General features: G+C 35.7%; 1 protein-coding gene across 2 annotated transcripts; it reads right to left on the bottom strand.

The window, feature by feature from the left end:
• Positions 1-13,871: 13,871 nt before the first annotated feature.
• LOC114371221 (cell division protein FtsZ homolog 2-1, chloroplastic-like) lies at positions 13,872-25,669 on the bottom strand. 2 transcript variants are annotated; one of them, XM_028328666.1, is made up of 8 exons: positions 25,514-25,669; positions 24,120-24,885; positions 23,104-23,403; positions 17,201-17,291; positions 16,384-16,508; positions 15,430-15,522; positions 14,428-14,493; positions 13,872-14,334 (listed from the first exon to the last, which is right to left on the bottom strand). In XM_028328666.1, the coding sequence occupies exons 2-8, from the start codon at positions 24,765-24,767 to the stop codon at positions 14,203-14,205; spliced, it is 1,455 nt and encodes a 484-aa protein (XP_028184467.1). In that variant the 5' UTR covers positions 24,768-24,885; positions 25,514-25,669; the 3' UTR covers positions 13,872-14,202. The 2 variants fall into 2 exon arrangements, with proteins under 2 accessions (XP_028184467.1, XP_028184468.1); XM_028328667.1 differs by having other exon boundaries at positions 24,120-24,890; positions 25,514-25,659.
• Positions 25,670-27,413: the final 1,744 nt, after the last annotated feature.

Genomic DNA, 27,413 nt, shown 5'->3' with positions numbered 1-27,413 from the left:
TGCAGCGGTAAATATGTTGATACATTAGAGGTTTCCCTTGAAGGTGTAATATATATGTTTAATACGTTAATCATTAGGCATATTATATTGGTAAATGGATTGCAGCAGTAAATATATTGATACGTTAGAGATTTTCTTTCAAGGTGCAATATATACATGTTTAATATGTTAATCATGGGAGATATTAAATTGGCAAACGGTTTTGCAGCAGTGGAAATATTCATGCAGTTCTTGCTTTTATATATATATATATATATATATATATATATATATATATATATATATATATATATATATATATATATATATATATATTTGTATATATTCGTTACATGTAAATATATTTATAAGCTTCGAAGTTAGATATATTTTATTATTATAATACATGTTTACCTATTAGTTAAATATTTTTTTAGTTAGTTAATCAAGACTTAGGGGTACATATCAGTATTTTATACTTAATGTTTTGATTTGGTTAGTGCAAATATACTACCTAGAATTTATATTATTAATTAATTGACATTGAAAATGTTATAATGTTGCTTTGATATGATTTTGAAAATTATTTGAGTCGATGTATACATATTGGATTGTGTCTTATATTTATTGCTATGAATGTATAACATGATATATGAGTATAATTGAAGTATGCGATGAATTGTGAGTTATGAATTATGCAATCACATAACTGTAAGACCCTTTAAGGACGACAAGTTAATGTGCGATGAGTTATGATGGGTTCCATGGTGGGAACCCGACGAGTTAATCACTTGAGGCCCGATGAGTTAAAATAATTTTGGAAAATAATTGAGATTTTGAAAATAATTGAGTAGTTGTGTGCATTACATAGTTCATAGGTAGAGTCTGTGTGTTAAACTATTTTCAGGGTTGGACTTGAATTAGGAGGGAGAAGCTCTGATGGATTCTCGAAGTTTAGGCCTTGGGGGTAAATACACTTGGTTTGAGGGCTCCTTTAAGCCTATGTTGATCTCATATGGTTGGAGCATTCTCGTAAAACAGAGTGATCCTGACTAGTCTCCCTATGATTTCACTTAGTAGGAGTGACCTGATTTATCCATTGTGAGACATGTCTCGTCATGTACTCCTAGGCGCTCGACGAGGATTTTCATTGAAAAATTGTACCACATTGCATGTAGGCTTAAGTCTAGTGTATTTGTTGCATAACGCTTGATAAGAATCCTGAAACTGCCCAAATACAGGGACCTATGACCAGGAGTAGGACCAAACAGTCAGTGGATATCCTCCAACAAATGGTAGCAGACATACTTAATAAGGCCCAAGTGGAGAAGGATGAAAGCCCAGAAGCAGAGGCACTACTAAGCATATTAATCGTTGCTGAAGGGCTAGACTAATTTGAAGGCCCATGCCAATATGTTCTATTTTTATTTATAATTTTGTCATTGTAATTTTGGCCCAAACTGATTTAAAGGCCTATGTCTATTTCTATTTTTTTTGTTCAGATACATTATATGTATGGATTTCGTTTTCAATAAAGAGACTTTTGACATTTGATAAAATTTTGTGAGAGCTTCTCTCTGGGTTCCTTGTTGAACCAATCTCAGACTTATTAAGGTAATCCTTGTGGCGTCTACCCTGACTTATCTTCCCTCTTTGGAAGTGGGGTCATCCAAAAATCCGTAACCTGTATCAAGTGACCCGCTCCTAGTAAGGATCACATCATCCGGTATTAGAGCTTCGGCTCTTGATACAGGTTCTATCCTATCCAATACTTTTTCTTTGTAATTTGTCCAGGTTTGTGTTTTGTTCTTGTTCTGTTATTTGTGTTCTTGTTTGCGTCTTGTTGTGTTCTTGTTTTTCATTCTTGTTCTTGTCACGTTCTTGTTCTTGTTTATTGTTTCTTTTAGACTTTGTGTAAAAAAAATTGTTTGAACTTTGTTTCAAATTTTGTTTGAGGATAATTGGGCTTACTGGAAGAATTTAGGGGTTGAGTGGGCTCTTGAATCTATGTGCCTATTTGATTATTAAACGAATTTCCTAAATTATCCTAGACAAATTTGAAAAGAAAGCATTATAAAAAAAATTTGTAGAAATTTTGAAAAGAAAAAAGAAGAAAAGAAGAAAGAAAGAAAGAAAGAAAAAAGAAAGTGGGTGTTTGATCTTTGAACACGAAATTGAGGCAGTTATAGGCATTTTTTTGGCAAGAAAATCATGGACCAAATCCCTTTATCTGGATTCTCCTATGAATTCTAAGCGTTTTGATATATAGTGGGCCTCAAACGAACAACCGTAGCAAAAGTTATGACCATTTGAAGTTTACATGTCATCTTCGTTAATTTTGTTCTGTTCTTCTTTTGTGATTAAGTAGTTTCCTTGTTTCTTCTATTTGTTATCCAAATTAAATATGTTATCCATATCAATTCGGTTATCCAAATCAAATCTAATTTGTTGTCCAATCAAATCTAATATGTTATCTAAATCTTTCCTATTATATTACCTTGTGTGTCTAATTTGATTCATCCAGGAACTTAGGGAGTGAGTGGTAAAAGGCAAGAGTGAAAACATCACAGAAAATCTTATATTCAGAGCATCAAACACAAGTAAACTACCATAAAAAAGAGAAACACGTGAGTAGAATGTGGTGAGGTCCTAAAACCTTTTTTTTTTAAAAAAAAATTACTGTAGAAGATTTTCTTCTCTGTTTATTATGAGCTAGCGATGGTGGTAGTGATTATCATCAACTGGACGGATCTCACCGTTTGTTATTGGATGTAATGACTACACAAATGCAACGATTGCTAAACCGTAACAATGAAGAGCTCTATGGACGAATAGAAGGTCTGGAGAACCAACTGAATCAAAATACTGGAAGACATTATGGTGGTAATAGAATGGGCAATGTTAGACCCTGGCAACACAGAATGGAGGGGTAGAACAAAATTGAGGGAGTAAAACTCAATGTACCTCCTTTCAAGGGCAGGAATGATCCAGATGCCTACACCTTGACTGGGAGATGAAAATTGAGCATGTATTTTCCTACAATGATTATATTGAAAAGCAGAAAGTGAAGTTAACAACAGCTGAATTCTCAGATTATACCCTTGTTTAGTGGAATAAAAATCAAAGAGAGATGATGAGAGAGGAGGGGCGGAAGATAAATACATGGACTGAGATGAGAAGGGTGATGCAAAAGAGGTATGTCCCAACTAGCTACAGCAGAACCATGTGACAGAAACTCCAGAGGCTGTCCCAGGGAAGCTTGATTGTGGAGGAGTACTACAAGAAGATGGAGATGACATTATTGAGAGCCAACATTGAAGAGGAAACTGAGGACACAATGGCTCATTTTCTGAGTGGCCTAAATCCTGACATTAGAGATGTTGTTGAATTACAAGAGTATGTAGAATTGGATTACTTGCTACATAAGGCAGTCCGGGTTGAACAACAGCTGAAGAGGAAAATTGCAGCGAGAAGGAACTCATCCAACAATTTCAACTAGAACTGGACCAACAGATCCAAGAAGGAGGGAGGCAACTCGTCCAGTCCACATGGAAAGTCAGCAGTGTCCAGTGCTGAAACTAAGCATAATTCTGCCTCATCATCCAAAATCGGTACCAGAAACATAAAATGCTTCAAATGCTTAGGTAGAGGACATATTGCTTCTCACTGTCCAACCAGGAGGACCATGATCATGAAGGCAGATGGAGAAATCACCAGTGAATCTGAAATCAGTGGAGAAGAAGAGGTAGAAGAAGAGCTTGAGGAGGAAGCTATGCAGGGAGATATGCTAATGGTGAGAAGACTCTTGGGAAGTCAGATGCAGCCACTGGACGACACCCAAAGAGAAAATATTTTCCACACCAGGTGCACAATTAATGGTAAGCTTTGCTCTTTAATTGTTGATGGAGGAAGTTGTACCAATGTTGCAAGTTCCAGGTTAGTGTCCAAACTCAATTTGGATAGTAAGCCCCATCCTAGGCCATACACACACTTTTTCCTAGTCGATCTCTCACTTAATTCTCCATATTCTCCCCCTTTGTTTTTGAGTTTATGCTTCATTTTAAATTAAGTTAATTACTTATGTGAGTTCTTGATTTAATCCATATTTCTCTCCCCCTTTGGCATCAACAAAAAAGCCAAAGTGCGTAACAAGTAAAAAAAAACATACATACACTACTAATCATTCACAAGACATTCATTAAAGAATATAAACCAATCATGAAGCAAGAAACATGAATAATCAAGATTGAATCATGATGATGAATCAAGATTGATTCAAGGTGTTTTGATGATAACAAAGATGATGACAAAAAGCCCATGAGAATGATTTCAAGATTGAGTCAAGAACAATTCAAGAATCAAGAGAAAGATTCAAGAGAAGTTTCAAGTTTTAAGTTTTCAAGAATCAAGAATCAAGAATAATCAAGATCAAGATTCAAGACTCAAGAATCAAGAATCAAGAATCAAGAAAAAGCTCAATCAAGATAAGTACAATTTTTTTTTCAAAACATTGAGTAGCACATGAAGTTTTCACAAAAGCTTTTACCAAAGAGTTTTTACTCTCTGGTAATCGATTACCAGTATTACCAGTTTACTATAATCGATTACCAGTGACAAGTTTTATTTTCAAAAAGCTTTCAACTGAATTTATAACGTTCCAATCAATTTCAAAATGGTGTAATCGATTACAATATATTGGTAATCGATTACCAGTGTGTTTGAACGTTGAAATTCAAATTCAAATGTGAAGAGTCACATCCTTTCACAAAAATGTTTTGTGTAATCGATTACAATGATTTGGTAATCGATTACAATGATTTGGTAATCGATTACCAGTGATAAGTTTTGAACAAAAATCAAAAGATGTAACTCTTCCAATGGTTTTCAAGTTTTTCTAAAGGTTATAACTCTTCTAATGGTTTTCTTGACCAGACATGAAGAGTCTATAAAAGCAAGTCCTTAACTTGCATTTTTAAGAACATTGATTACATTCTTTTACAACCTTTGAATCTCTTTGAACTTCTTCTTCTTCTTCCTTTGCTAAAAGCTTTCTAAAGTTTTCTGGTTTTTCAAAACCTTGAAAACAAAAGTGTGATATTCATCTTTTTCATTCCCTTCTCCCTTTGCCAAAAAGAATTCGCCAAAGACTAACTGCCTGAATTCTTTTTGTGTCTCTCTTCTCCCTTTTCCAAAAGAACAAAGGACTAACCGCCTGAATTCTTTTGTGTCTCCCTTCTCCCTTGTCAAAGAATTCAAAACGACACAGTCTGAGAATTCTTTTGATTCCTTGTTAGTTGTTTTATGTGTTATGGTTCTACTTGGTTACTTTTGATGACTTATAACTTATTTGATACATGTTTTTATTATGATTTGTGAATGATTTATTATCTTGTTTTTTTTATAAGATTTTTCTTTCTTGTATGAATAGATTTATTGTATGTTTATCCATTTATGTATGATTTGACATGATTGGATTTTTGTCAAAATTATATTGATATGCTAAAATAATTGAGATAAGTAATGAATTACCATGTATGTGTTAATAACTAATTTTTGTTACTTAGAATTAAGTTTTGATTCTCTGATAATAGATTTAGATTATAATTATATTGTTTTTAAGCCTTGTATTTGGCTATGTTTTTATGACATTTGAATACTTAGTATTTCTTTTAATACTTGCTTAGTATGACTGAACATGATGATTATATTGACTTGCTATTGGTTGTTTATGATTATGTGTTTTAAACTTAATTACTTTAATGATATATGACTAGTGGTATGTACTTACATTTGGTATTGAGTTTTATGTTTTTTTTTTAATTATTCATATATGTTTTATTTGAATATTGTAGATGACTTTCTAGTTTATTTGATGTCATGAATGAAGTATTGTCTTTCTAAGCTTGTTGTATGGTTAAGTTATTATCTTGTTCGATTGTTCTAAGTTTTCTATTTTCTTGTATGACTAGTCATTTATGTATGTTTTATATTACTTACGCACTTTGGCACATGAAGTTTTCACAAAATCTTTTACCAAAGAGTTTTACTCTCTGATAATCGATTACCAGAAGGTAGTAATCGATTACCAGTAGCCAGCATTGTTTTTCAAACTGATTTACAAAGCTATAATCGATTACCATAAACATGTAATCGATTACAAGTGTTTTAAAACGTTAAGATTTTCAAAATTCAAAATGAAGAGTCACATCTGTTGATGTGTAATCGATTACACCTTAATGGTAATCGATTACTGTTTTAGAAAAATTCATTTCCAAAGGTCACAATTCTTCAAGTGACTTGTTTTTGAAGATTCTTTCAAAAGTCATAACTTTTTAAGTAATTAGTTTTAAAGGAATTGTCAAGAGTTACAAGTTTTGACTTGAGTCATCAAGAAATTATAAATATGTGACCTTGGCATGAAACATTCATTCATTGATCTTACTCATCTCTTTCAATCAATCTTTCAATATTTTATTTCATCTCTTTCAACAGATTTTTTCTATTTCATCTTCTCTTCATCTTTCTAAAAGTTTTTGTTCAAAACTTTCTCTCTCAAGAAAAGTTCTTTGTTCAAAAACTTGTGCTATTCATCTTTTTCATTCTCTCCTCCCTTTGCCAAAAAGAATTCGCCAAGGACTAACCGCCTGAATTCTTTTTGTGTCTCTCTTCTCCCTTTTCCAAAAGAACAAAGGACTAACCGGCTGAATTCTTTTGTGTCTTCCTTCTCCTTTGTCAAAGAATTCAAAATGACACAGTCTGAGAATTCTTTTGATTCTTCCCATTCCCTAAAACAAAAGATTTCAAAGGACTAACCGCCTGAGAATTCTTTTGTTTCTCCATTCAGAAAGTTTCAAAGGACTAGCCGCCTGAGAACTTTATCTTAACACATTGGAGGGTACATCCTTTGTGATACAAGTAGAGGGTACATCTACTTGGGTTGTTGTGACTGAGAACAAGAAAGGGTACATCTTTTGTGGATCAGTTCTAGTGGAGGGTACATCCACTAGGTTGTTCAAAGAGAACAAGGGAGGGTACATCCCTTGTGGATCTTTGCTTGTAAAGGAATTTACAAGGTTGAAAAGAAATCTCAAGGACCGCAGGTCGCTTGGGGGCTGGATGTAGGCACAGGTTGTTGCCGAACCAGTATAAAACTCTTGTGTGTTTGTCTTCTTCTTCCCTACTTTTTTAATTTCCGCTATGCACTTCAATTACCGCTTTTACTTTTGGTTAAGTTTATATTTTTGTTCTTTACTTTCTTAACAACATAGTAAAAGCCTAAGAAGGGTAAATGTTAATTAGTAAAGGTCTAGTAATAATTAATTCAACCCCCCCTTCTTAATTATTCTGAGGCCACTTGATCCAACAAGTGGTATCAAAGTAGATATCTTGTAAAAAGTTTAACAACTTCAAGATTCATGGCCTCTTTAAATTCTTTTTTTTTCAAAAGTATTTTCAGGAACAGGTCAAATCTGAAATTATTTCAAGATGATGATGAAGACCAAGTCAACTTGTGTCTCATGACAAAATCTCATGAAAACAACAAAGAAGAATCTGTAAGGAAGAAGTGGATGTTCCAAGCATATGACGGGAGATGTATCCAAATTTACAATCATTTCCCCCAAGAAAAGTGGACATGTTATACACGGCAACAACAATATTAGTAAAATCTCAAAAGAGGCAACATCTAAGCCATCTCTATGAATTAAGGTATGATTAGTATTTTCAGTTATGTTATTTTTGTGGCTAATAGAAAATAATTGTTGAAATTGTTTGATTGTGTTTACAATGTTTAATTAACTATATTTAGTTTTAATTTTGAATATGTATGATTAATTGAATTTTGTTTGAATTGATTAATGCTTGAATTTCTTATGTTTTGTTTCTAAGATGATTAGATTTTGTTAAAAAAAATGTTTTGACATGTTAGAATAATTGAATTAAGTAAATAATTACCATGATATGTGTTGATGATTGTTATTTGATACTTAAAATTTAGTGTCTAATTAATTGTTTACAGTAGAACAGACTTAGTTCTATAAATTGAAGATAAGTCCAAAATTATTTGACATGTTAAAATTTATTATAATTAATTAACTATATTTAGTTTAAATAATTTCAATATACATGATTGATTTTTTATCTTTGGTAATTGTGTCCAACTAGTTGAAAGTTTGAAAATTAAAATTTAGAAGTTATTGGAAGTTGAAAGTTGAAAATAGAAGTTGGAAGTTGAAAATGGAAGTCACTGGAAGTTGAAAGTTGAAAATGGAAGTGGAAGTTATTAGAAGTTGGAAGTTGGAATTTGAAATTTAAAATTTGAAATTTGAAATTTGAAAATTTTTTAAATAGAAATTATTGTGCATAGTTAGTTGATTGTTAATTAAATTTAATTAATTTGAAATGTTTGATGATTGATTGTGTTTGAGAGTTATTATGATTTTTTTATTATATTTAAAGGTTATGTTGATTAAGATAGTGAATATGTATTTTTTATAGGTATAAAATAGTTTGTTTTAATGTCTTTCTGTTATGTGTTTAAACTTGAGTATCTTGTTTACTTATTTAATTCAAAACGACGCAGTTTGAGAATTCTTTTGATTCTTTTCATTCCCTAAAACAAAAGATTTCAAAGGACTAACCGCCTGAGAATTCTTTTGTTTCCCCATTCACAAAGTTTCAAAGGACTAACCGCCTTAGAACTTTGTCTTAACACATTGGAGGGTACATCCTTTGTGGTACAAGTAGAGGGTACATCTACTTGGGTTGTTGTGATTGAGAATAAGAAATGGTACATCTCTTGTGGATCAGTTCTAGTGGAGGTTACATCCACTAGGTTGTTCAAAGAGAACAAGGGAGGGTACATCCCTTGTGGATCTTTGCTTGTAAAGGAATTTACAAGGTTGAAAAGAAATCTCAAGGACCGCAGGTCGCTTAGGAACTGAATGTAGGCACGGGTTGTTATCGAACCAGTATAAAACTCTTGTGTGTTTGTCTTCTTCTTCCCTACTCTTTTAATTTTCGTTGTGCACTTTAATTACCACTTTTACTTTTGGTTAAGTTTATATTTATGTTATTTACTTTCTTAACAACATAGTAAAAGCCTAAGAAGGGTAAATTTTAATTAGTAAAGGTCTAGTAATAATTAATTCAACCCCCTATTCTTAATTATTTCGAGGCCACTTGATCCAACATCCTAGGCCATACAAACTTCAGTTGAAGATGAAAAGGTAAAAGTGACTCAGCAGGTTGAGGTGTGTTTCACCATTGGAAGATACAATGATAGGACACTGTGTGATGTGGTTCCAATGGAGGCGACTCATACACTGTTGGGAAGACCATGGTAGTATGACATCAATGCAGTTCATGATGGCTTCACCAACAAGATTTCTTTCTAGCACCATGACCAGAAAATTATTCTTAAACCTCTATCCCTTAGAGAAGTGTGTGATGACCAAATCAGAATGAGAGAAAAGAGAGAACAAAAGAAAGAAAAGAGTGAGGCACCAAAGAGGAATAAGAAAAAGAAGAGTGATACACATGAGAGAAAAAGTGATACACATGAGAGAAAGTGCGATACACATGAGAGAAAATTTAATTGTTTAGCAAAGGCGAGTGAAGTAAGGAAAATGTTACTTACTTGTGAGCCACTCTATTTACTGTATTGCAAAGATAGTAAAATTTCTATTGATAATTCTAATGAGTTAACTATTTCTGTTTCTCCTAGTGTTGAACTCTTGTTGCAGGAATTTAAGGATTTTTTCCCAAGGAGATTCCTCATGGACTGCCACCCTCAAGAGGCACAGAACATCAAATTGACCTCCTTCTAGAAGCTTCATTGCCTAATAGACCAGCTTACAAAAGCAATCCCCAAGAGACCGAGGAGATTAAGAAGCAAGTGCAAGACCTCATACAGAAGGGGTGGGTGCAAGAAAGCTTGAGTCCATGTGACATCCTAGTTATTCTAGTGCCAAAGAAAGACGGAACTTGGAGGATGTGCACAGACTGCAGGGCCATCAAAAACATCACGGTAAAGTATAAACATCTCATTCCTAGGCTAGACGATATGTTGGATGAATTGCATGGAGCTTGTGTTTTCTCTAAAATTGACTTGAAAAGTGGGTACCATCAAATTAGGATTAGAGAGGGGATGAATGGAAAACAACTCTCAAAACTAAGTATGAGTTATATGAATGGCTGGTTATGCCCTTTGGGCTGACCAATGCCCCTAGCACTTTCATGAGATTAATGAACCATGTGTTAAGGGAATTTCTAGGAAAATTTGTTGTGGTTTATTTTGATGATATCTTGGTTTACAACAAATTCCATGATGAACATCTTGTGCATCTGAGACAAGTTTTAGAGGCCCTTAGGAGTGAGAGCTTGTATGCTAACATGGATAAATGTGCGTTCTGTATGGACCATGTAGTTTTTCTTGGTTTTTTTGTTAGTTCACAGGGAGTATAGGTTGATCAAGAAAAGGTGAAAACCATTTAATAATGGCCAACCCCCAAAATTGTTAATGAGGTAAGAAGCTTTCATGGTTTGACAAGTTTCTATAGGAGATTTGTTAGAGATTTTAGTATTGTGGCAGCACCTCTTACTGAGATTTCCAAGAAAAATGTAGCATTTAAATGGGGGGGGAAAAACAAGAACATGCATTCACTGCACTTAAGGAAAAATTGATGCATGCACTAATTCTTGCATTACCTAATTTTGACAAATCCTTTGAAATTGAGTGTGATGCGTCTGGGGTTGGGGTAAGGGCTGTTTTAATGCAAGAGGGACATCCCATTGCCTACTTTAGTGAAAAACTGAATGAGGTTGTCCTTAATTATTCCACATATGACAAGGAATTGTATGCGTTGGTAAGGGCATTACAAAATTGGCAACATTTCCTTCTACCCAAACAATTTGCCATACATAGTGACCATGAATCCTTGAAGCATTTTAAGGGTCAAGGCAAACTGAGCAAGAGACATGCCAGGTGGGTGGAGTTTCTTGAACAATTCCAATATGTCATCAGGTACAAGAAAGGTAAGTCCAATGTAGTTGCTGATGCACTTTCAAGAAGGTATGCTTTATTCTCTACTCTTGAAACTAAATTCATTGGGTTTGAGCACATTAAAGAATTGCATGACCATGATCCAGATTTTGCTTCTCAATATTTTGCATGTACATACTACTCAAAATGGGTTCTTTCGGCATAATGACTATTTGTTCAAAGAAAAACAATTATGTGTGCCTAAAGGGTCCATGAGGAGATTGCTTGTGAAAGAAGCCCATGTGGGGGGATTAATGGGGCATTTTTGGGTTCAAAAGACTTTAGACATGTTGCAGAAGCATTTCTATTGGCTGCATATGAAACATGATGTGCATAAATTTTGTGAACAATGCATTGTTTGTAAGCACTCAAAATCTAGGGTCATGCCTTACGAACTTTATTCTCCTTTGTCTGCTCCTGAATCTCCTTGGACTGATTTATCTATGGATTTTGTTTTAGGTTTGCCTCAGACAAGGAATAGTAAGGACTCTATTTTTGTTGTGGTTGACAGGTTCTAAAAAATGGCACATTTCATACCCTGCAAGAAGAATGATGATGCGAGCCATGTTGCTAATTTATTTTTCAAGGAAGTGGTGCGTCTCCACGGAGTACTAAGAAGCATCGTTTTAGACCGAGACACCAAGTTCCTTAGTCACTTTTGGAGAACATTGTGGGGGTAAGGTTGGAACAAAGCTGCTCTTTTCCACCACATGCCATCCTCAAATCGATGGTCAAACTGAGATAGTAAACCGAACTTTGTCTTCTCTTCTTAGAGCAGTGATTAAAAAGAATATAAAGAGTTGGGAAGAATGTTTGCCTCATGTTGAATTTGCATACAATAAGGTTGTACATAGCACTACACAACACTTCATTCGAAGTAATGTATGGTTTTAATCCCTTGACTCCTCTTGATTTGTTACCATTGCCTAACATTTCTGATTTTAAGCATAAGGATGCACATGCTAAAGTTGAGTATGTGAAAAGATTGCATGAGCAGGTGAAGACTCAAATTGCAAAGAAGAATGAAAGTTATGCCAAGCAAACCAACAAGAACAGGAAGGAAGTGGTACTTGAACGAGGTGATTGGGTTTGGGTACACATGAAGAAGGAAAGGTTCCCTAAACAAATGAAGTCCAAACTTCAACCCAGAGGAGATGGACCTTTCCAAGTACTAGAGAGGATCAATGACAATGCTTACAAGATTGATATTCTAGGTGAATATGGAGTAAGTTCTTCATTTAATGTTGCTGACTTGACTCCATTTGTTGCAGGTGATGATTCTGAACATTTGAGAGCAAATGCTTTCCAAGAAGGAGGGAATGATAAGAATCCTGAAACTACCCTAATACACGAACCTATAACCAGGAGTATGACCAAACAGTAAGTAGATACCCTCCAACAAATGGTAGCAGGCATACTTAACAACGCCCAAGTGGAGAAGGATGAAGGCCTAGAAGCAGAGGCACTACTAAGCATATTAATCGTTGCTAAAGACCCAGACTAATTTGAAGGCCCATGTTAAATATGTTCTATTTTTTATTTATAATTTTTTCATTGTAATTTTGGCCCAAACTGATATAAAAGTCCATGTCTATTTCTATTATTTTCGTTCAGATACACTATATGTATGGATTTCGTTTTCAATAGAGGGACTTTTGGCATTTGATATAATTTTGTGAGAGTTTCTCTCTGGGTTCCTTGTTGAACCAATCTCAGACTTATCAAGGTAATCCTTGTGGCGTCTACCCTGACTTATCTTTCCTCTTTGGAAGTGGCGTCATCTAAAACTCTGTAACCTATATCAAGCGATCCGCTCCTAGTAAGGATCACATCAACGCTTGTGTTTGACTTTCATTGAGTTAACAATTGCGGTTTGATGTTATTTTCTGGAGTGTGAACTTGAGTGAGTGTGAATAACATGTGTGATTTTGTGAAATGATGTTGTTTATATAAATTCAACTCTAAGTATTATATGTTTCACATGCTTTAGTGTTTTATTATATACGAATCTGATAATTCATTCTCAGTGTGTGTTTGTATTTAGGCTAAATGTCATTTTGTTTCAAGTGAGTCAACGTATGACGAGTTTCATGCTAGAGATGGAAAGGTTTAGTCTATGCTAGAAAAATGCTCTGATAAATGTGACATCAAAGCATAGAATTTTATTTCATATTTTATAATTCTAAGATTAATATAATTGTTTTATGTTTTCCGCTTTAGTGTGTCTTCTTTTCATTCTGAATAGACGACCTTGTTTTGAATCGAGATGATTTTATCAGCATTTGAACAAGTTCTATTATTATTTTGCTAAGCTAATGTGAACCTTTTATCTTTTTGAAATGTTTTTATTTAAATGTGTTTTAAAATTTTCAATTAATTCCGCATTCTTATCCTTTTATTAATAATATGTGTGTGTGAGATAGAGGGTGTCACACCATCCACTCTATTTTTCACTTATTTCTTTCCTTCCTACCAAACACACAATTAGAAACTAATTTCACAGGTCAAGCACAAGGCAAAGACTCTTAATAGTGTTTTTATTTTTCACACGTAAATATATTCTTACAATACAAATAAGACAATGTGTTCTTTTAGAACCTATAGAAATCCTCTTCTTTTGTTCTCTCTCATTTAGAGAAATGTGCCAAGTGTGGTTCCTATAATCATAATTAAGGAACCAAAAGAGGAAGTTTTTTTGTTAAAGATGAAGCTCATACCAGACACATTTCCATAAATAAGGCTAAAAGGAGATGATTTTTTTAGAGCTAAATGTTAACATTTCTCTATTTAAATTGAACCCTATTTTATACATGTTACAAATGATACCATTAGGTATTATTAACAAAGAAAATATACCAAAATATAATTACTTGATGAATAATAATAATGAATTTTCTATAACATGCCAAAGAACTATAACAAGCTCTCAGCATTACTGAAATCTCTGTACAAGCTAATAAACTAATTCAAATATGCCAAGAAAAGCATCCATGCTGCAATACCTCCGGTTAGACCCATAAGTCTGGACAGTGGGAAGTAATAAACTTTCATGAACAAACTGTATACACAACTCTGACTAAAATCCGAAAAAGGGCAAGACAGGGACCTAAGAACTAGACCAATGCTATGTATATCCAAGGGTGAAGAAATGCAAGGGATCAAAGAAATTAGGATGAAAAAGATTACGCCCTCGGATAGCGTGAACCTCCTCTCTTCTTTAGGAATTCTGGTATCTCAAACAAACCACCATCAGTGAAAGAGGAAGACCGCCAATTGGTGCCGAAGGTTGTGTCTGCTTGAGTGAGTTGACTGGCCTGTGCTCAGAAAAAAAAAAAAAAAAAACCAGAATTACAGTATGCCGTGTATGCATGACAGGAACAGGGTTAGTGGGAAGAGTTGATCCTTACCTGCAGAGGCCTCCCTTCACTCTCCTCTTGACGCTTGAATCCAGTAGCAATTAATGTTATGCTCACCTGTACGAAGCCAATTTTCATGGTTCACCACAATGTATTATATGTTCAAATAATTAAACTAACTTTCAGAAATGGTAGTTTGAAAAGCATTCAACCCCAAATACCAACACAAATAATCACTGGACAAGTTCACCATACATAAAGAAAGATTACTACCATTAGCTTGTAATAAGAAATGAGCATGAGTTGCAGAAATTGACTTAGAAAGGACAGGATCTCAAATTCAGCAAATGATACTGGTATGTACAATTGTACATATTGTAAAATTAAAGTCTTACATACAGCTCAAGCTATCTTTTATAAAAGTCCATTCTCTTCCATATTATGACTATTAATGTGTCCAACTACCCAAAAAATTATTAATCTTTTCTACCACTATCATCTAATATATTAAAAATTCTGTTAGGAGAGTAAAGCATATATTGAACTTTATTATTCTCTAACCTCATACTGAAAGAGAAACACTATTCTTAAACTTGGCCCACTTATACACAGGCAATATATTATTTTTAGTTCTTTTCTCCTAATAGTACTCAAATTTTATGATCCACAATGTGAAAGTAGGACATTTTCTTATTTCCTTTGAGGACTAAATAATTAATATTTGAAGTCAATTGTGTTGGGTGATTTTTTTAAAGCTAACGATCATTCACTTAGTGAAATTAACCCAAAACAATGAAAGGATTATACTAATATTTTAGAAATTCAAATTCATTGCTAACTAGTCTCTATACACTTGCAAAGACAACATATCGTATAACCTTTTCTAAATCTGTTAATGATTAACTTATCAAGGAACAATGGCGTTATATCTGCTTCTAGTTATACACATTACACAGGAGTGGGTATGTGGTGCAATTCATTTCTGGTGGAGTCACTGCATATTATTTACAACTTCATATAATTAATGAGACAGATTTACAAAGCTTAACTTACTTGACCACTGAGTGATGGATCTATTACTGCTCCAAATATTAAATTAGCAGTAGGGTCCACGAGGTCATAAATAACCTCTGCTGCCGTGTTTACCTGAAAATGGTTATATTAAAAGCCATAGCATACAAAAGGGGTACCATACATACTACATAGTAGTCTGCAAGAGCATGATGAATTCAATAGATAGCTTATCATGAAGGCCAAGTATTCCTCAAACAGGTATTAGCTCAATTAAAATTCCAAGTTCACAAAATACTTAATGGAAAAGCAAATTATGGAATTGCAGTAACAAGATAGGTGCATTGTCTATTAACAATGGAATTTATAAGAATAAGGTTTTGCTCTCTCAACTAAATATCATATCCATGGGAAATTGAAAAATCACGGTATAAATTATGAAAGACACCATGCCAACAAATATGGCCCTGTGTCAGGAAAAATGTGTTTACATTTGAGTATCATGAAGCTCCTAGTAAGAGGGCCGTCGTTGGGCTAGGCCATGCTATCAAATCAAAGGCTCAAAAGCAACTGGGCCAATTTGGCCTGACCTGGCCTGGAGGGCTAGATGGGCCAGTGAAATTTAGGCCTGAAAGCTACTAGGTCAATTGACCTGGTATTATTATTTCCTTTTTTTCCTTTCAAAATTCATGCAAAATTAAACAAAAAAATGAGCCAATTTAGCCCGGCCAGGCAGGCAAACAGATCAGGTTGGGCTGACAAAATTTGCCCGTAAGAAATTCGTGCAAGGCTGAGCCGGCCTGCTTTCCACACTTTGGCCAGCTGGGCCAGCCCATTTGACAGCTCTACTGCTAGTAATTTCCCTTGGTCCTTATGATGCAAATTCTAAAGGAGCAGAGGAAAAAAGGAAGCCAATAATAATAATAATAAAGAGAAGGGAAAAAATTATGGGCACAATGGAAACAAATATTTAAGTGCCAAAGGGTAGGTAGCCACCTCAAACAAGGTCAGATCAGTCCCACCAGTTATGTTCCAAACAATTCCAGTAGCCCTCTCTATACCAATATCCAGTAAAGGTGACTGGATGGCATTTAATGCAGCATCTCTTGCCCTTGATTTTCCTTAAACACAAAAAGAAGCCACGTGATAAATTTCAATAATATATGTGGCTCAAAAATTAGAATGCCAAGAAAAACAGAAAGTGGTGTAGAAGAGGTAAAAAAATTGTATTATGTTAACCATTACAGCATAATATTAGGAATATCTTCAGAGTTCAGATTACTTTAGAATATATTAGCATATCTTCAGAATATACTGTGAAATCAATTAGTCATGTAAATGAGGAAGCAACCTAAGGAATTGTTTCCTGGTTTATTTCCTTAGTTATTAAGGGTTGGTTATATACTAGTGCTTGTATTAGTGGACTTGGGCTTGTAATAAAACACTAGTACTTGACCTTACTAATAAAAATTGGATCACTGGCTTAGTATTTTGTTTCATATGCTTACACCCTTCATATTGCTTTGTTGGGTATACAAAAAATAGTTATAATGCAATGCCAGCCATGCCCCAAAAATCACTTCATTTGTATAAATCCTTTCCTTTTGGACATGCATGCTGATGAGCCAATATGTACAACCGTCGAACATTTATAGTTTGAGTATCACACAATCACACTACTCTCTACACATTATACAATCTTTTTGTAATCAAAACAGAGGATCAAGAGCTTCTTCAGATTCCAATCACTGCATAATTATGAATCAAATAGAAGATCAAGAATTGGAGGCTACATTGCAGTTTCCATACATACCAGTTGCAGTTCCTATCCCCATTAGTGAAGAACCTGCATTGGCCATTATAGCCCGAACATCAGCAAAATCTACATTCACCAACCCTGGTATCTGCAATAAATTAGTAAAAGCAATGAGAATTAATGATTTTACAGAAAGATATCACCAATTTTAAACCATGGGCAATGAATCAATATATATAATCAGAATATCCTACTAGTAGGATGGCCAGTCTGTTATATCCACAGGTATTGAAAATTGATATTGATTAACAAAATATATGATTTCATGCTAAAAAAAAAACAAAACTAATGCTAGCAAGATTATCTGGGTTATGACAATTTTAAATTAACAAGTCAAACAACGTAGTAGCCCTATAACCTTATGCATTGGGCAAGAACAACAGACTATCACAAACAAGGAAACACAAACACATCAAAAACAAGGAAAACATTACTTTTTTTTACTTTTGTTTTTAAAAAATTTATACCAACACGGATGAAAATATCACTATAATTAGATAAATTGTATAACTTTATTATGTCTAGAATGAGTCATGTAATATATTGCAATTTTTAAAATTTATCATTTTCATGTCCTAGTTCTATCATATCTGTATGTCGTAATCATGCCTTCAAGATTACAAAACAGATGAAGTCAGTGCAACATACTTTAAGGTTGTAAGGTTCCCTGTTAGGGTGCTGAGAAAAAAAGAAAAGCTTCCTGTATTTGAGGCCAAGAAAGGTACCTCCAGAAGATAAGAAAGAAACATAACAGGATTTTGGTAAATTTTCTGATATCCTTTCTGCCATTTTCATTCATATATATAGGTGCACACTCATAGACATATAACAGAAAATGCTAACAGACCCTATCCTTGCTTGACACCTGTACCACTAGATATTCCTCTAAAAACCAAAAGCATGGATAAAGCGATTCCAAATGTATTATTTGTGCGCTACTGCAATAGCCTAAAATATCAGCCTAGTGGACGTATTCCTCCCAATCTGTGGGTTTCCTGCTAACGCGTTTGGGCCTTTGTTGCTGCGTGCTATCATTCCTTGGTCCTATGAGAAACACCTTGTCCTCAAGGTGGTATGTGTCTTGCAATTCGGCCCAATCTTCCCAAGTGGAGTCTTCAGGACTTAGCCCAAGCCATTGTACAAGTACCAGAAGCTTTGGTGGGGTAGAATTATTCCATTTTCGATCCAAAATAGTCATGGGCTGAATTATGGGTTTACCTTCAATTGCTGATGGCGGGAGAGAGTTATCAGAGTGTAGTGGTCCAAAATGTGGTTTCAGTAGGGAACAGTGGAAAACAGGGTGGATTTTGGACGATTCGGGGAGGGCCATTTTGTAAGCTACTGGTCCTCTCTTCTGGGTGATTTTGTAAGGACCATAGTACCTCTTTTCCAATTTATGAAAGACTTGTCCCGAAACTGAAGATTGACGGTAGGGTCTCAACTTCACATAGACCCAGTCATCGATGTTGAATGAAACATCGCGGTGGTGCGCGTCAGAACCCTTCTTCATTAACTCTTGGGCTCGTTGAGGCTTTCGCCGAAGCAATTTGAAGGCTTCTTGCCTTGAACCTTGCATAAAACCCACCGCCTCGACAGAAGAGGACCTAGGTAGGTAGTGTGGGATTGATGGTGGTAGTTTTCCATAAGTCACCTCATACGGGGTTAAATTGGTGGACGAGTGACTAGAGGTATTATAACACCATTCTGCCAAACTGAGGAACTTTCGCCATTGCGAGGGCTGATTATGCACAAAAACCCGCAGGTACTGCTCCAGTATGTGATTCAGAACCTCGGTTTATCCATCACTTTGGGGATGATACATTGTGCTCATGCGCAGCTTAGTGCCATTGATTTTAAAGAGCTCTTGCCAGAAACGGCTCATGAAAACTGGGTCTCTGTCAGAAATCAAGCTTTTTGGAAATCCATGTAGTTTACACACCATGTCGATAAAGAGCTGAGCAGCTCTATGAGCTATGAAATGAGTGGGAAGAATACCAAAATGAGCACTCTTTGAAAAGCGATCCACCACTTTTAGAATTACAGTGGCTCCTTGGTATAAAGGTAGGCTTGTGATGAAGTCCAAGGCCATGTCTTCCCAAGGACAAGTGGGAGGAGGGATAGGCTGAAGCAAACCCTGTGGTTTTTGTGGCATGTACTTCGTGTATTGGCAATCGGTGCAAGATTTGACAAACAATTGAACATCTTTTCTCATGTCTGGCCATGTGAAGCTTTGTTGAAGGCGACTCAATGTTTTGACGAACCCAGTATGACCGCCCAAAAGGGATTTGTGGAATTCCTCGAGCAAAAGGGGAATGAATGAATTCCCCTTGTTCAGCCAAATACGCCCCTTGTGAAGTAGCAGTTCATCATTGATGGTGAATCCAGGATGATCTAGAGGGTAGTCACGGACAGCCTTGAACAGTGTAACATACTCTGGAGTAACCATTAATTCACTTTTGAGGTCGTCGAGGAACTGGAAGTGAGGCACAGATAATATCCAGGAGACTTTTGCTACTTGTTCATTCCGACGAGACAATGCGTCAACCGCTATGTTGCTTTGCCCTGACTTATACTTGATAGTATAGTCGTAGCCTAGAAGCTTTGCGAGATAGTAATGTTGTTCTGGCGTCTGAATGGACTGGGTCATCAGTTCTCGAAGACTCTTATGATCTGTTAGAATCACGAAAGGGTGGCCAAGAAGGTATTGTCACCATCGTTTTACTGCCGAAGTAATTGCATGCAACTCACGGATATAGGTCGAGGATCGTAACAATTTAGGGCAGAATTGTTTGCTAAAATAGGTAATTGGATGTCCCTGTTGTGACAAGACAGCGCCCATTCCACTGTCGGAAGCGTCAATTTCGAGGAAGAAGGGGTTGTTGAAATCTGGTAATGCTAGAACTGAAGCGCTAGTCATGGCGGCTTTCATGGCGTCAAAAGCTGCTTGAGCCTTGTCAAACCACTGGAATTGGTCCTTGCAAAGAAGACGAGTCAGAGGTGCCGCCTATTGTGCGTAGTAGCGAATGAATCACCTGTAAAATCCTGTGAGACCGAGGAACCCGTGAAGGGATTTGAGGGAAGAAGTTTTGGCCATTCAAGCATTGCTTGTATCTTCCCATGCTGTGGTTCGACACCCTTAGCCGAGACGATATGACCCAGGTAATCAATGCGCTACTGTCCGAAGGCACACTTCGACAACTTGACAAAGAATTGTTCACAGCGGAGTGTGTGAAGAACAAACTCCAAATGTAGAAGGTGCTCTTCAAAATTCAGGCTGTAAACCAGGATGTCATCAAAGAAGATGAGAACGAACTTACGGACAAAGGGCCAGAACAAGTCATTCATCGTCGCCTGAAACGTTGATGGAGCGTTGCATAAACCAAACGGCATAACGTTGTATTCATAGTGGTCGTTGTGAGTGCGAAAGGCAGTTTTGGGGATGTGAGTTGGCGACATTCTAATTTGGTGAAATCCCTGGGCAAGGTCCAACCTGGAGAACCACTGAGTATTACGCAAATCATCCAGGAGTTCACCTATAGTAGGAAGAGGGAACCTGTCCTTGACTGTGATGGCGTTGAGGGCCCTGTAATCCATGCAAAAACACCATGTGCCATCTTTCTTTTTAACAAGCAAGACTAGAGAAGAGTATGGACTGCGACTTGGCCTGATGAGATGGCGGCGAAGCATATCTTCTACCTATAGCTCTATTTCGTGTTTTTGGAAATATGGATAGCGGTATGGCTTAACATGGACAGGTTGAGAATTTGGTAGAAGATGAATCTGGTGGTCATGTAATCGTGTCGGGGGTAAGGTTGTGGGTGGTTGGAAAATTGGTTGGTAAGTGTCTAGGAGCTTTTGGAGGGCCATGGGTAAAGGAATATCTGGAGAAGGGGGAAGAGAAGGACTCTCGTGAAGCTGAAGGTGAAAGAAGGCCGCGACCCAGTCTGTTTGGAGCAAGCGCCGGATCTGGGCATGGGTGGCCTCTACTGGGCTGGGTCCCTTTTGGCCACTAAGAACTACTGGTTCGTTTTTCCAACTTAAAGACATAGTAAGGGCCGAATAATCTGTAGTGATTGGGCCCAATGTTTTGAGCCATTCTACCCCGAAAACGATATTTGCACCCCCCAATGCCATAACATAAAGATCCACAACGAATTGATGGCCCTGGATAATTATGGAAATTGCTTTGCACACCTGATTGCAGCAAAGCTCAGTGTCATTTCCTACCATTACGTGTAACTGCTTAGTGGGCTGGGTCGCCAGGTGAAGGAAACGAGCTATGTGATCCTGAATAAAATTGTGCTTACTCCCGCCGTCGACAAGGATGACGACTTTGTGACCCTGGACGGAACCTGTGACGCGCAGGGTGGACGATACGGAATGTCTGGCCATGACATGTAGGCTCAACTAAACAGAGTGCGAGGCTGAGGGATCCTTTGATGGGAGTTCCGAGAGCACAGGGATTGCGGGGTCAGGCAGAATGGGTTCATCTGGGAGGGGTTCGTCAGGAGCGACGAGAAGGAAGAATTTGGCTCTACACCTGTGATTGGACCCATAGTGCTCATAATAGTTGTAACACAAGCCCTTTTCGCAGCGGGTGGCCATTTCGGACGCGGTGAGCCTTTTAAAGGTGGTTTGTGGTGGCGCCAAAAGTAGAGGTGGAGGGGGTGGTACCAAAGTAATGGGAGGGGCGACGAAGGAGGAATTGGGGTGTCAAGGACACGATGGCCATTTGGCGTCGTTGATTTTGTCTTCTTGTAGCTTCGCTAGTGCCGCAGCCTGAACTATGGACAAGGGTTGTAGCGCCTGGACCTCACGACGGATGTCCGACGTCAGTCCCGATATGAAACAGCTAAGGAGGAACGGCAGAGGCAAACCGACAATACGATTTGCAAGGTTCTTGAACTCCGAGAGGTAAGAATTGACAGACCCGTGCTGGGTTAACTTGAAAAGGGCCCCTTGTGGATCATCGTAGAACAATGGAGCAAATCGCATTTCCAGAGCATTGAGAAAATCAGCCCAACTGGTGAGTTGGTTATTTCAATACATCCGTTGAAACCAACTTAAGGCGGCGCCGTCGAGGTAGAAGGAAGCGATTTGCAAGCATTCGTCATCTGGGGTTCCATGATAGTCGAAAAACTGCAATATCTTGAAAATCCAAGACGTCGCGTTGGTCCCATCGAAGTGAGGGATATCGAGCTTCATCCTGGGGGTGGAAGGGGAGAGGGGACAGACAGGGGATCTAGATTCGAGGGTGTGAAGGCGGGAGAGAACATCGTCTAATTTGGAGTGGAGGGAGCTCTGTGTTTGGGTGAGGATAGTGATGGCTTCTTCTAATCAAGCAAGGGACTGGGAACAGGTATTTTCAGCCATGGGTGGAGGCAATGAAAGCACCAAAAATGTTAGGGTGTTGAGAAAAAAAGAAAAGTTTCCTATATTTAAGGCCAGGAAAGGTACCTGCAGAAGATAAGAAAGAAACATAACAGGATTTTGGTAAATTTTCTGATATCCTTTCTGCCATTTTCATTCATATATATAGGTGCACACTCATAGACATATAACAGAAAATGCTAACAGACCCTATCCCTGCTTGACACCTGTACCACTAGATATTCCACTAAAAACCAAAAGCAAGGATAAAGCGATTCCACTATAACAGAATGTATTATTTGTGCACTACTGCAATAGCCTAAAATATCAGCCTAGTGAACGTATTCCTCCCAATCTCTGGGTTTCCTGCTAACGCGTTTGGGCCTCTGTTGCTGCGTGCTATCATTCCCTTTTCATTGATCCTTTGGCTTTTACTCCTTTACAATCAAATTTTGATAGGGACAAGAAAAACTGAAAGAAAACAGGAATGCATGTGTTAATGTTTAAACATCATTAACAATAATTCATACTGTAATAATATCAGATATGCCACGAACACCCTGTCGAAGAATATCATCAGCCAGATTGAATGCTTCAGTTACAGGGGTAGATTGAGAAACTGCCGTTAGTAGCTTGTCATTTGGAATAACTATAAGCGTGTCAACATTATCTCTTAAGGCTGTAATTCCTTCTTGGGCTTGAATAGATCTCTTTCTCCCTTCAAACGAGAAAGGGGTGGTGACAATACCAACCGTCAATATACCCATTGACTTTGCAATACTAGCAATAATTGGAGCTCCACCTGTGCCAGTTCCCCCACCCATTCCAGCCTGCAATAGTTAATTTCAATTTCCAAGTTTAGCAAAATATACCAATAAAGAACAATTTACAAGAACTACAAGCATGCCTGTTCCAGATTTTGAAAGTTTTACATATTTGAAGATTTCAAATATCAAGAACTGCTGGTCCTTATCTGAAATGGGAACTAATAATCAAAAACCAGAATGGTAAATACATTAACAATTTCTTTCCCTCCCATCCTCTTAAGAGAAATATCACAATAAACCAAATTTGTACTTGATCTCATTGTGTACCAAGCTAAATTAACTTCAACATCATAATAAAAACAATTTTTTATAGAATGCCCTTTTTCCTTTAACTATCGTGGTCCTATTATATTATGAGCTATTAGCTTATAAAATATTAGATATAAAAATCATTTCTCTTCACTCAGCATCTTAAGCTTTTAAGAGAGTCAGTCCCTCTTATAAGAAGTTGTTAGGAGTAAAATCTTAGCTGGCTCGCTTCAAGCTCAAAGAACTCTAGCATGATAGGACTTGCTAGATATAAAAATCACCATGAACCCTCACTTAACAGGTTACGCATTTACGAGAGTTGGTCCTTGACACATTTTGATATTATAATGGAGCATGTAAATCATGTCTTATGGTGAAACATTTAGACCAGAACTAAAAAGATAATCCATAATGCAAAATCATGATTAAATTTGCAGAAGATATAATTGGATAAAAGTACATGAACCTACTGTAACAAAGACCATATCGGCTCCATAGACTGCCTCTTCTATCGATTCTTTGCTTTCTTTCGCAGCATTCATTCCAGTCTCAGGGTTACCACCAGCACCAAGACCTCGTGTAAGCTCTTGACCAATTTGCAAACGGTTCTCCGGATAGACAGGCGACATTCTCATGGCTTGAACATCAGTATTAACAATCCAAAACTCCACACCATGCATTTCGCTCTCTGTCATGCGATTGACTGCATTTGACCCACCACCTCCAACGCCAATAACTTTGATTTTTGCTTCATTGTAATCACTTTGGATAGATGTAGTTCCTAGGCTTTCAGATAAATCCCCACCTGAGCTATCCTTTCTTGGGCTGTTCACTGTACTGCTCCCTTCTCCTCTAAGCATTGACACCTCAGGATGTAAATCTAGAAAAGGGCCTTGGCTATTATATGGACTGACACTGTGTGAATTGGCTGAACACTTAACTTGAAGTAAACCCGACATTTGGATGCCACCGGAAAACCCATTCCTGCGGTCATACATTTTCGTGAAACAAGCTCTCCCAGGGTAATTACAAGTCAGATTTCTTCCTCCAACAGTAAACACCCTTGGTGTATTTCTAGTATTAGAAGGTGCAAAAATTGTTGACACGCAAGAGGCCATTTTGATTATTACCGTATCCAAACTTCAAAATTTGGAAATGCAGGTAAATGTATGGAGGAAATTTAGAGGCTTAAAAGATTCAAACTTTCAATACACCCAGAATTCTTTCTTCGAATACCTGTTCTAAAAAAAAAAAAAAAAAGAAAATGTTAGGACCTGTTTCATTCCCTTCTCACTTATTGTTTTTAAAAAAATTGTTTTCTAAACTAATTCCACACTACTCAGCAATCAATTTCTCATCCAAAACGTATTCAGTTTTAAAAAATATTTCCAAAACATGTGTTTTATAAAAAATAAAAAAATAGAAACGTCTGGGAAATGCTTTCCCATTTTCTCCTGTTTTCATCTTTTTCAAGCTCTCCCTCAATTCTGCTTTGTCAAGTATATCGCACCACCCTTTCACCCCAGTACCCTAGCTTAGTTACATTTTAAAAACTAAAAATGATTTGTTTTTAAATAAAAAAATAAGCACACCCTTACACTAACACGCCACTCATAACAATATGAACAAAGGGGGAATACACAAAAATGGAGAATCACTGAATTAACACATAGAAAAGCTAAAACTGCTTTGAAGGTGGAGTCATAAAACCAACAATGTGCAAGCTCAGTGCGATTATTTGAAGATAAGAGCAAATGCATAAAATTGTAACGAAGAAGAAAGTGGCAAACGATACAGCAAAGAGAAGAAAGCATAATTGAAGATAACAAAAAGAAGAATCATGGTATGAGAGAGAGAGAAAGACCTGAGAAAGTTGAAGAAGAGAGAAATAGGGAATCTGTGAAGAGCATTTGGGTGGTGAATGGAAATGGTGGAATCAATAGCATTTGGGGTTGATAGAGTTAACCAACCACTAAGCAGCAAAACCCTTCGCCATTGTCCCTTTTCTGTTGATAATTCGTTTTCATTGAATTTTTTTATTTTTAATTGCAGAAATAAATTTGTGTGTTTTTAGTCAAAAACATAAATTTTTTTCTTTTTTTTTTTAACTGCACACAATTTTATTTCTAAACATATACTATTTTTCAATGAAAAGTAATTATTATCAACTAAAAATTTGTACTACATTTTCATCTTTATACGTTTTTATCCCAAGAAATTAAATGTTAATGTGTATTTCTAGAATATTAGTTAAAAATCAAAGTATTCCTTTACAAAAAGAAAAATTACTCGTAATTTTCAATACTACTTTAATGTAATTTTAATAAATAAAAAATATGATTTTAATTTTCATTCAATATAAGTGTAAAAAATTGTATACAGTATATAACTAGAAAATATGTTAGATATTATTTTTAAAAAACTTATTATAAAAGTAATAAATTTATCATAGTAATTTATGATAGAAAGTGGACAAATTTTATAATTTTAATATAATATAATTAAATTTGAAATTTATTGTTTATTAATTTCTCAATTACTATTCTTAAAGTTTAAAAAATGTATGAGTACTTCAAAGATTTAAACATTTTAGTCAAAAGGTATTATAGGTTGTAGATTATTTTTAATATTAATATTAAAGATATAATCAAATTTTCATAATTCATGTTTTCTTTTACCAAAACAACAAGATGTGAATTATGAAAGTTTGATTATATCTTTATAATTTACATCTATTAAATATATGAATAAGGTAATAAAATTTGAAAAAAAAACGTTTTCTATTTAGTTAATATAAATATTTTTTATTGAAGAATTAACTAACTAATAACTTAAACTATAAAAATTAAACACATTATAGTTGGATTTTTTATATACTTAAATTTAGTGAGCGTATTATACATAATAAATTTGTATTTTATATAATTAAAATTTATAATAAATAATTATCTTGAATGCATTAATTATATTTAAAATATAAGCTAAAATATTATTTTGATTGATTATGTTTTTATATTTTTCTAATTTGATCCTTTATATGTGAATGAATCCTTGTTGATCTTTCCGTCAATTTATACCGAGATTGTCAAAATTTTAAATAATTAATTTATAAATAATAATAAATAAAAACTTTCACAATCTTTGTTATTAAAAATTTAAAATTATAAACCAATATCTGTCGCTCTCAATCTAAGCAATTTTTTTATAAGCAAAAAATTTTGTTAATTTAAGTGTATAACAAAACCATAAGATGTGTCAATCCTACAAAGAAACCATCCATGCACACATGAACAAAACTTAATATCCTCTTAAGTCTAAGGTGTTAGAATAACTTAAGCAACCAGATAAGGAAACTTACACTAAACTTTAACCTAAAACCTTAAGACTCAAGTTTATGGATTTTCTTCTTATGCTCAACTTTTTTACTTCTACTCGGATGTGGGACTTCACCTTCAATAATTTTGATGGGAAAATAAGTCAATACAATAACAAACTTAATAACACAATGCAACGGAAATAAATTCTCCCAAACTTGGAAGAACATGTGAGGAACACCAATCAAGTATAGAGCGCAAAATAGAAATGAAAAAAACGCAGAGACACAATTTATTTAACGTGGAAAATCCCTCAATGCGATAAAAACCACACGTCATCTAGGCCAAAGAAATAACTTCACTATAATCAATAAAGATACAAGAAATTCTCTAACAAATGCACTAAAACGTGCTACAAACAGTCAAATCAAAACAAACCTTCAATTGATA

Source organism: Glycine soja, chromosome 10 (assembly GCF_004193775.1).
Source record: "Glycine soja cultivar W05 chromosome 10, ASM419377v2, whole genome shotgun sequence".
NCBI classification, from domain to species: domain Eukaryota; kingdom Viridiplantae; phylum Streptophyta; class Magnoliopsida; order Fabales; family Fabaceae; genus Glycine; species Glycine soja.
The sequence above is the reverse complement of the archived record's forward strand: the minus strand, read 5'-3'. Positions and strand labels throughout refer to the sequence as shown.

Excerpts from the sequence above, each read along its gene's own strand:
- LOC114371221 (XM_028328666.1), bottom strand. The coding sequence starts at position 24,767 with ATGGCCTCTTGCGTGTCAACAATTTTTGCACCTTCTAATACTAGAAAT. Across the intron at positions 16,509-17,200 it reads GGGGATAGGAACTGCAACTG|GAAAATCAAGGGCAAGAGAT; the intron begins GTATGTATGGAA and ends TTTGTGTTTAAG. Across the intron at positions 15,523-16,383 it reads CTGATCTGACCTTGTTTGAG|GTAAACACGGCAGCAGAGGT; the intron begins GTGGCTACCTAC and ends AACCATTTTCAG.